Source organism: Hippocampus comes, unplaced genomic scaffold (genome assembly GCF_001891065.2).
Source record: "Hippocampus comes isolate QL1 unplaced genomic scaffold, H_comes_QL1_v1.1 scaffold486, whole genome shotgun sequence".
Lineage (NCBI taxonomy): Eukaryota > Metazoa > Chordata > Actinopteri > Syngnathiformes > Syngnathidae > Hippocampus > Hippocampus comes.
The window spans coordinates 110,268-120,757 of NW_017805138.1; the positions used below are offsets into that span (position 1 = coordinate 110,268).

At 42.3% G+C, this 10,490-nt stretch overlaps 1 protein-coding gene across 2 annotated transcripts; it reads left to right on the plus strand.

Moving 5' to 3' along the window:
• The first annotated feature begins 1,378 nt into the window (after positions 1-1,378).
• sdf4 (stromal cell derived factor 4) lies at positions 1,379-7,107 on the plus strand. Of its 2 annotated transcripts, none has more exons than XM_019867188.1 (7): positions 1,379-1,757; positions 3,250-3,566; positions 4,233-4,369; positions 4,636-4,749; positions 5,214-5,372; positions 5,631-5,806; positions 6,105-7,107. In XM_019867188.1, the coding sequence occupies exons 2-7, from the start codon at positions 3,256-3,258 to the stop codon at positions 6,279-6,281; spliced, it is 1,074 nt and encodes a 357-aa protein (XP_019722747.1). In that variant the 5' UTR covers positions 1,379-1,757; positions 3,250-3,255; the 3' UTR covers positions 6,282-7,107. The 2 variants fall into 2 exon arrangements, with proteins under 2 accessions (XP_019722747.1, XP_019722746.1); XM_019867187.1 differs by having other exon boundaries at positions 1,380-1,753.
• Positions 7,108-10,490: the final 3,383 nt, after the last annotated feature.

Sequence of the window (10,490 nt, forward strand, 5' to 3'; positions counted from 1 at the left end):
CTTCTTTGTTTTGTTTTGTTATTACCAAATGAGTGGACATTACAGTATTTTTCAGACGACTTACAAGTTACTTGTAAATGAAGGCTCACTAAACTTTCTGTCATAGTATCTTCATGGTCGGTGTTGATAGCTGTGGAACAAAATTTATATTTACATATATTCTTGTGTGTGTTTATAAACGCATGCATCTATACATTTTTTTTATTTTGGTGTTCATACATCAGTCTATACAGTACTGTATTTTTCTTGTAATAAATTCATTTTCAAGACAAACTATAATTCTGCTGGGTTTTACAGTTTTACCTTGCAAGTTTTGAGTGTCAACTTGGTGAAACAGCTGCTTTATATGAAAATACAGATAGAACGGAATCTGGACTACCATGTTCCACGGATGCTTTTCCTGTAAAATTTAAAAATTACATTTAAGGATTTAAATGATAAATATGCAGTGAGAAAGATATATGCGCGCGCACACACCCACACACCCACACACCCACACCTGTATGTGTTGTGAAGCATGTTTTTATCATTTGGTGTTAGTATGGCTGTATATGTTTGTGTTTAACATGTGCATGAAGCATTGAAGAGTTACTTCCCACACAAATTGTAAAGACGTTTGACTGTAGACTACATATCAACTGCTTCACTCAAGCTATACTTCATTATTTTCACCCATTTGTTACTTTCACTAATTGAACATTATTCTGGGCTTTCACAACATAGAATATAATTTGACATGGTAGATCTAATTCCCAAGTACTTACCAGATATGAAGTGAGCACTGCATAAACGAGCATTGCCTCCTCAGTCCAATTCTCGCGTCTGAAGGGGTGTTTACCAGCAGGAATTCTACAAAAGACTAGATCTCTGTGTGTGCTCTTTCTATTCTGAGAACCCACGGCACAGCATGAGGACGCCATTACTCGCACTATTTTGTTCTGTTCAGCCTGTTTTCTGCCTCCGAAATACGCGCGCAGCCAGACTTAAAATGTATGCATACGTCACATGAAACTGGTCTCTACTCAATTTGATTATAAAGCTATCATGGTGACAAAGGGAGTGAAGACCAATTCCTCTGCAGCATCTCTGAGAAACTGTGCCTGTATCAGGTATGGAGGCCATACCTGATACAGGCACATAATGGCCTTATGCCTTTAGTGGGGTTTATATTTCATCAATTAACAAAAACAGCCACTTTAGAAATTATATACTGTATGATGTTCGCTGGTCTTCAAAGAAAGCGGCATTGTGACTATTTTATATTTTAATTTTCATAGGGCCTCCAATTCTGGAATGTCCTACATAGATTTTGAGCCATTTTTGTTCGGGGCGGTGCCATGAGATTTTTCCACTGTAAAAATACGTACATCGGGCTCTGCTCAATTAAAGTTTGACAACACTGCTTTATTCTGAAAGTCGGCCTTTTCTGTCGTCACTTCCTTTATTCTCGTCATAACTTGACAGGGAGCACCATCGTGCCAGATAGCGTGACGTATTTCTCAAACCGGCGAGTGAATTAGAACTTTCCAGACCGTTTTGTCGTCACTTTCGTTATCGAACGGAGAGCCGCCCCACACTGGACACCGGAACGTGGAAGCCACGTCTACAGGAAGCGACATTCCACTTCACTAGCCCTGCTGCGGAATAGACGGAGCCTTGGTTTAGCTTTAGCTGCTTGGCACCAGTTTGGGTAGTGCCTCTCACCTACTTTCGACGTCATCGGCAGAGTTGCCTTTATAACGGTTCTTTACGGGTGAGTGGGGTCATATTGGCGATTTTAACAACAGAATTACAGCGCGATGCTAACCCAGCGGGGCTACGTTGGCCAGCTGGTCGTGAGGTAAACACGTCGTATTGAAGTTGTCCGTCGTCTTTGGTTGCTTCCCATTTTATTTTGGGAACGCACCTCAACGCTTAATGTCAGAAAACTCCCACCAAACGTTGTCAAAATTCACAAGCTCATCCCTACCGCTGGTCACTTCAACTCTTAAAATATACAAACAATCGCCATCGTATTTTGTGGATGTTCGAGGGGTTAAGCATTTTTGTCCCAGCTGACGTCCACGATAGAGAAAAATCGTAACCAAAATACACGTGCACACCCACCTATACCCACACCAATATCTGAAAATATCAAAACAGCCGCCCAAGTATTTTTCATTTTTGAGACGTTAACTGTTTTCCTGCTGATATAGTTTCCGTCACTCGCAAGAAAACGGTCAATCTCTACCTCTAACCACATCAACGTCTGAACATATCAAAACAACTGCACACACATTTTGGATTGTTGGGGCGTTAACTGTTTTCCTCTCCATAGAAAGACCTTAATGTCACTCGATGTCAGAAAGCTCAATCCCAACCTACACCAACTAATTCTCTGAAAATATCAAAATGATCTCAGCAATATTTCTTAAGTGTCAACCTTTCCACAGTTGCTCACTATAGCTCAATGGAAAACGCAGAGGTTGACGTAGGCATGAGTAGAAATGTGCATGTGAATTTTGGTGACGTTGTACCGCAGTTTTCACGTTACTGACATGAGCACGAGGCTTTCTTTGTCGTGGATAGTTAAAAATCGTCCCTAACAGGAAAATTATTTTTGACCAGACTAAAACTAAACGTCTTTGAACAGAAATGTGAATATAAGCACCCAGGATACAGTGTCAAACAAAAATAAATCAACTTATATTTAGAATACAGGGTGCTCAAATTTTTTTTACCATATTCAGGGAAAGTCCATTGACGACAAAAAAAAATTCAATAACTGAAAGTTGTATATCATTGTAATTCACCACACACAAAGTGAAATATTTAAAGCCTTTTTTTTCCATATTGATGACTATTGCACAATGACACAATACTAAAAAATTGCAATATTTCGCAAAATGAGAATACAGTAGTTCATGTGACTGACAAAAAAAAGGATTTTAGAAATCTTGGCCTTCTGAACTGTATTTTAATCCCAGTCGTTTTCATTGGAGCCACCCCTTCAATCCCAGCCGTTTCACTGGGTTGTGACCCACAGATTATTGCGCTCTCTTTTAGCTAGTGGTTGTAATTGTAGTTTGAAACTAAATGTACTCAAATACAAATCCTCAAGGGCAGCCAAAAATGTTCTCAATTATAAACACCCGCTGATCTAATGCCTTTAAATATTGAAGAGCTACAAAGTTGTCTAGATGTGTATTTCTCGTTTTTAGAGCTACTGGAATCTCACTTGTATTCTGATATGATGCTACCTCTCCACAGAAAAATATGGCAGTTCAGAGAAGACTTGACTGGCAAAGCCTCCTGGCCGTGTCGCTGTTCTTGTGGATCTTATTGGTGGGCACACACGTCGGGGCTCGGCCGGCCAACATGTCTGCCTCGAAAGACAAGAGCGCAGCCAACAAGGATGACAATGAGATTCTTCCGCCGGACCACTTGAATGGCATGAAGATGGAGTTGGATGGCCACCTCAACAAGGACTTCCACCAAGAGGTCTTCTTGGGCAAAGACATGGAGGAGTTTGACGAGGACTCTGAGCCGAGGCGGAACAGGAAGAAGCTCATTGACATCTTTGCCAAGTATGATGTATATTTAGTCTAAAAATATTTGGAATCCAGTGGTGAGGACATCAGATCACTGTTGTATGTCCAACCATCCATCCATTTTCTGATCCGCTTTATCCTCACAAGGGTCGCGGGGGGTGCTGGGGCCTATCCCAGCCGTCTTCGGGCAGTAGGTGGGGGACACCCTGAACCGGTTGCCAGCTAATCGCAGGGCACACAGAGACGTACAACCATCCGTGCTCACGCTCACACCTAGGGACAATTTGGAATGTTCAATCAGCCTGCCATGTATGTTTTTGGAATGTGGGAGAAAACCGGAGTACCCCGAGAAAACCCACGCAGGCACGGGGAGAACACAGGAAAGCCGGAGCTGCAATCGAACCCGGTACCTCTGCACTGTGACGTCGACGCGCTAACTATTGGGCCAAAAGTCTCAACAATTAAAGAGAGTTAAAAATGTGCACCATATCAGCGGTCCGTGTGGCGAGTAGCTAGTTGAGACTGAAAACCAATCCCCCCTTGCCAATCTGTGCACTCCTACTGCTGTAAAGATGGTGCAGACACATCATTAACAACAAAGACAATGCTACATTTTTTACGAGCATCGAGATTGAGAGAGAAAAAAAAATCAATGACATGAAAAATGTGCGAGTGCTAATTTTCCGAACGCCTCTCCCCCAGAGTGGATTTCAATAAAGACCACAGTGTGAGCGCCAAGGAGATGCAGCGCTGGATTATGGAGAAGACGGAGGAACATTTTCAGGAGGCCATGAAGGAGAACAAAAACAGCTTCCATGCTGTCGATCCGGACGGCGACGGTAAGAGTGCGTGCATTTAGAAACGAGGCAGGATTTAATTTTGACTTTAGGGTGGAAAAACAAGCACTGGATACAATTGGATGGAAAAAGTGCACGTACCATTGCAATTTCAAAATGAGGAGGGCAAAGACTTTTTTTTCAACCTTGATAACTGATTACATTATGATTTACAGATTGTTTAGCCCAGCTTGTCATTTGAAGACATAACTAATCTTTGTCCTCCAACAAATGTCCTTTTTTTTTTTTTTTTTTTTTAAATATTGCAGGTCACGTGACATGGGATGAATACAGAATCCGGTTTCTTGCCAGCAAAGGTTTCAATGAAAAGGAAATTGCAGAAAAAATCAAGAACAACGAAGACCTTAAATTGGATGAGGAAAGTAAGTCGAGAATCACATGCGATATTTCCTCCATTTTTGTTCTTTACTATTTCAGGTGGTGTGAATGATGGCACACTGAAAAGGGGAGGGGGGAAACGTACTATGAGCAAAAAATTGATTAATCCTTAAGGGCGATTTCAAGAACAAAGGCAATGTTGTGAATGTGGGGATTTATTATTTTTTTCAAGCCACCCCAAATTCTTCAGAAAACATTCAATATAATGTATTCCATGTAAACGGGGAGAAATGTGGCAGGGGGACAATTTAAATATTTTTTAAATTAAATATTAACAAAAAATAATGAAGGCAATTGGGGGTGGAAAAGTCAATGGATATGCAAATCTGCGGATGCCAAACCACATGTATGCAGTTGTCTTGCATACATTTTATGGAGTGGTTTTTGTCTTGGTGAGTGTTTAAGAACATGGATGCACGTTTGTTGTTTTTTGTGGTGCTCCGTGCAGCTCAGGAGGTTCTGGAGAGTCTGAAGGACCGCTGGTTTCAAGCTGACAACCCTCCGGCCGACCAGCTACTCAATGAGCAGGAGTTCCTGTCCTTCCTGCACCCGGAGCACAGCAGAGGCATGCTCAAATACATGGTCAAGGAGATCATGCGTGACTTAGGTGCGGTCCTACTCCTGTTTTGCTCTGCAGTCCTCATGTCGTTGGAGGGTCATTTAACTGCCCTTCGGCACAGTGTGATACGGCTCCGATATTAATTGGTGGGGGGTGGTGTTGTTGTTAATTACATTGGACAGTGGTGGTCATCTGTTGGTGGCATAAACATGCCAAATGAGTTTCAACATGAATGTATCCGTCCCCCCAAAGTCTTTGCCGTTTGGAATTGAAATGCAAATGGGATGTCTCGCGCTTGTGCCGCAGACCAGGACGGTGACCAGAAGCTGACCGTGTCGGAGTTCATCTCACTCCCCGTGGGTACTGTGGTGAACCAGCAGGGCCAGGAAATGGATGACGATTGGGTCCGCGAGAGGAGGAAAGAGTTTGAGGACGTCATGGACTCCGACCGCAACGGCATTGTCACCATGGAAGAACTGGAGGTGTCCACCCTCGCTGCTTCTTCTGTTGCTATTTGAAGAATAATCCTCCCTGCCGATCATGCACATTTCTGTAACACAACACAATTTAGTACCTTAAAACTCAAAGGCAATAAATAACCAGAATTGCATGTCACGTTTGAGTGAGGTTAGTTTAGCATGGCCCTTGAAGACTGAAAACTAACATGTACCCTGAGATAAAATAATTGAGGAAAAAATGTCAATGTTTTTTTGCTCCCAAGTTTGGCAGCTGTGGACTAGCATCCGAGACCTTAATTTGTGGCGTCTCTTTGTGTGACAGGAGTACATGGACCCTATGAACGAGCACAACGCTCTGAACGAAGCCAAACAGATGATCGCGGTGGCTGACGAGAACCAGAACCACAATCTGGAGCTGGACGAGATTCTCAAGTACAGCGAGTACTTCACGGGCAGCAAGCTGATGGACTATGCCAGAAACGTTCATGAGGAGTTCTGAAGTGGTTGCGCTGTTGACGTCGGCGATCCAATACTAAAGCTTGTTTTTAATATCGACCCGACTTGCCCGGTTTTGTTGTTGCGGACCCACGTGCAGGCGAAGCGGCAGTCCTCTTGAATGTGTTGCACTATGGTCACAATTGATTCGTGTGCTTAGCCCATTTGCAATATGTGTATATGAGAAGTATCCCCGGACGAGACTGAAAGAGCAGCTTGTGAGTGTGTACAGTGTAAATATTCAATATCACTCGCATGCAGCAGATCTACCTTGCTCATTAGCGGGGGGTCCATTGACAGTAGCTTAATAAATAAGAAGACTAATATTAATATATGATGACAAAAGCTCAGGTGTTGAACAAAAAGCTCTTGGGGATATCTAAGTCTGCTAGTAGATTATTCTTGCCCAAGTATATATTTATATGAGCAGCACTGTGTCACATGCTTAATAGGTTCATTTTGTAATTTTGTCTTTTTTTTTTTTTTTTTTTCAAGCGGACTTTAAGGTGTGCATAAGTGCCCAGAAGTCTGTCATTTTATTCTATTCCATGTAGTATTGAAATGCTGTTCATTGAAGTGAAAGAAAAGGGTGTCAATGGCAGCTTTGTGACACCTATTTGCAGAAGCACTGCGAAATAAATATTTGGTATCCAATTAGAATTTTGGGATGGTGTGAAATGTCTCACTTGTATCCGCATCACATGGACTGTATGCTTGCATTAAAAAGAAAGGCGTCATGAACCATTCCACAACTGCCAGGTGCCACACTGTCCTGGGATGCCAGAGAGGACCGAATGTAGCATTTCAGAATAAAAGCTCTTTGAAATCTACGCATGTCATTTCTTCTGATTTCATAAATGATGGCTGTGTTGTTACTCAACCATTCCCATTTTGGCGGCCACTAGACTAATTAGGATTCCATTTCAATCAAGACTAAGATAGCATTTGAAAACGGTCACATGTAGATTTTAAAAGGCATTACTCTGAAATGCTCTTTCTGATCATAATGAAGCTTAATGATTACCAGTAAATTAATTGCCGTGTGAGATTGGAAAAAATACTGATTTTGTGGTATTATGTATTCATGATGCCATATGAGTACACCATATTTTGATCCATTTATTTTTTTTAATAAACCTGGAGTACACAGCTGCTGATGGAATGTTCATTGTTAATGCATAGTTTTCAAACATTTACCCTTGAAACGTTATACTTTTGAGTTTCAGAATTCTTGATTATGAATATCAGTCAAAATAGAAAAATGGGTTCCCATGATGAACGTTTACAGAACCTAAAATTAGTTGCCGTGGTTTCCCATTGGGTAATCTGACGGAACCGAAAAACGGTTACCGTGAATTTCCGAAGTCCTCAGGCCTGCTACTGAATTATTGAAATTTTTGCAGCATTTGTTTATAATTGTATGTATGTGTTGTTGCTTGTGTTATTATCATATGCAATTTAAGAAGTAGACCATTTCAGAATTCGAAATTTGGGACTCTCTAAATGCATAATGGGACTCATACTTTTCTGATCAGCGAGCCCCTGGGACTCGCTGGGAGTAAACTGTAAAATTATCACTGTATAATTTGTATAATTTTTTTTTATATTCTCCATTTAAATCATACTTGCAATTATATAACATATATTTAGGAAGGTTATGTCAAATTAGGAGCCCTCCACTTGTTCCCGGTAGCCCCACAGCTGTTGTGACCCCTGATCTCGGAAAACTCTTAAATTCTCTTGATAGTTTTCATTTTTTATTCATTCATTCGTTCATTCATTTTCCGAACCGCTTTATCCTCAGTACGGTCACGGGGAGGGTACCGGAGCCTATCCCAGCTATCTTCCGGCAGTAGGCGGGGGACACCGTGAATCGGTTGCCAGCCAATCACAGGGCACACAGAGACGAACAACCATCCGCGTTCACACTCACACCTCGGGACAATTTAGAGTGTTCAATCAGCCCGCCATGCATGTTTTTGGAATGTGGGAGGAAACCGGAGTACCCGGAGAAAACCCACGCAGGTATGGGGAGAACGCAGGAAGGAGAACATGCAAACTCCGCACAGGGAGGCCGGAGCTGGAATTGAACCTGGTACCTCTGCACTGTGAAGTCGACGCGCTAACCACTGGAACACCGGGCGCGTTTTCATAAAAAAAAAAAAAATAATAATCATAATAATAATTAATTGAAGTGTTTTTATTACACCCCATTAAAAAAAAATGCCTTTTTGTTCATCAGTGCTCACTAAAATATACACTTGCATCCAAGACTCTTAATTGTTGTCTGTGGGTTCAATGAGTACAGCATTAGCATTCATAAAAACACACCTTAAGCAGAAATCCAAAGAGGCCCTCTGGCAGGTGAATTTCCTGTGTGGTAATCCAAGCAACTAAAGGTCTGTTGAAGGTACATTTTTGAAAAGTTCAAACAACGCGGCATCTTTTGCCTATAAGGAGTACTGACGTAACCAAGGTCTTTGACACAAAGTGCAGCGACATCATAAAGCGCACTTGTTCTTTTGTCATAGAGCGAGACGGACGGTGCCCACTGGGCTGTTACTGAGCGATCGACAATCAAGTTACAATCTGCTGTCTCATCTACAACTTTCACCATCCAGAATCCACCACAGCCATGACGGATTCCCCAGCACCTCCACCGAGCGTCGACGGCGAATCCCCTCTGCAGGAGAAATTGGCAAGAAGCATTGTGAGCTCGCTGATAATGACGCTCGTCCAACGCTTCCCAAAGAAAGTCAGGAAGTCGATCGAGCAATACGACTTACAGCTGATCATCGGATGGATCTACCGTAAGGTTATGAAGGAGGTCAGCCTGGAGCCCCTGGCTGCTATGGACATGGTTGCCTACAATAAATTTATCAAGATCATGATTGAGGACCTCTTCCAACAGTATCATTCACACGAGAAGCTGTTGGAAGCTCTCATCTCAGATGAGCCATCATTTGACGATGTCGTGTCCAGTCACTTGACAAAAAATCTCAAAACGCTCAGCCGCGTTTCCGAGATGAGCTCGATGAAAAGGTTCTTTCTAGCCGTCGGCAAAGCTTTACTCAGGCCAACCACTCCACCAATGGGACTGCAAACGGTCTCATAATTGTTGCATGACACTGCAGTTTTGTGCTGATGCAAATGGTTTTGCACGAATATTAAATCCTGTCAACTTTGAACCATTTTGGCGTTTACTCAGTATTTTGACCACCCATACTCACCTGATGAGGAATAGTGTTCTGTGGACTAACAAATTCTTAAAAACTCAAGGATCAATAATAATGCCTTGTAATATGTCCGCCGCCGATACTGTTTTAGTGAATGAATGCGCATGTGGAAGGTGCATCCGTTTGTGATCGACAAAAACGGCCATTCGCCGTTGCCCAATGCTTTAAATGGGATGCGTTGGCAGTAAATACAAGAAAATAATCGCTGCCGTTGAGCGGAACCACTTTTCAGGAGACAGAAAAATTGGCGAGTTTGTGAAAGCATAAACAGCATCGGAAGAGAGAACGAGCCACTGTCAACGCTTTAGATTGCGCTATAATCTGTTAAAACAGCGCGCACACGTGGAGTGAGCATTAGTTTAGATTTGGGAGAAAATAAAATTTTGCAAATTTTTACATGCGGGGGTTTCGTCAGGATTATTAGAAAACAATCGTCAGTTTTCTGCTTCCCAATTAAAACTGCACACCCGCTCGAATGGATTCAAGAGCGAAATTCATCCATTTTCACATTTTCTCCACGGCGGTTCGAGTAACTATTACTTCACATAAAACAGCCTGGTTTTCCAGCAAGACGGATTTCCAGGACCTTGCACAAGCCTGCACAAGCTATTCACTTTTGGAAAGTGACGATTGTATCGCTCAAAGGGAAATGGGAACAAGTTATATGAGGAGCATAAGATGGCATCAGTAAAAGTGTGAGTCACTTGGAGAGCAAAAATCCTCTTTTTGCCAATGAGGGTGGCACAAATGTCAGCGCAATCCATCAACTCCATCCGACTTTTCCCCGATAGGCTTACGCAATTTATTGGTGTCTTTTCGCTGCTACAGAAAGTAGAGGGTAGTTATTTGCATGATGAAAGGTTGCCTTTCAAGCTTACCGATGTCATCACTCTCACGCAAGCCGGACTGAGTCGCATCACATCTTTGTCATAGAGCTAGCCTGAAAATTTGCCAAGAATGATGTCATGCCCCGCTCA

Excerpts from the sequence above, each read along its gene's own strand:
- sdf4 (XM_019867188.1), top strand. The coding sequence starts at position 3,256 with ATGGCAGTTCAGAGAAGACTTGACTGGCAAAGCCTCCTGGCCGTGTCG. Across the intron at positions 4,370-4,635 it reads TGTCGATCCGGACGGCGACG|GTCACGTGACATGGGATGAA; the intron begins GTAAGAGTGCGT and ends TAAATATTGCAG. Across the intron at positions 4,750-5,213 it reads CCTTAAATTGGATGAGGAAA|CTCAGGAGGTTCTGGAGAGT; the intron begins GTAAGTCGAGAA and ends TGCTCCGTGCAG.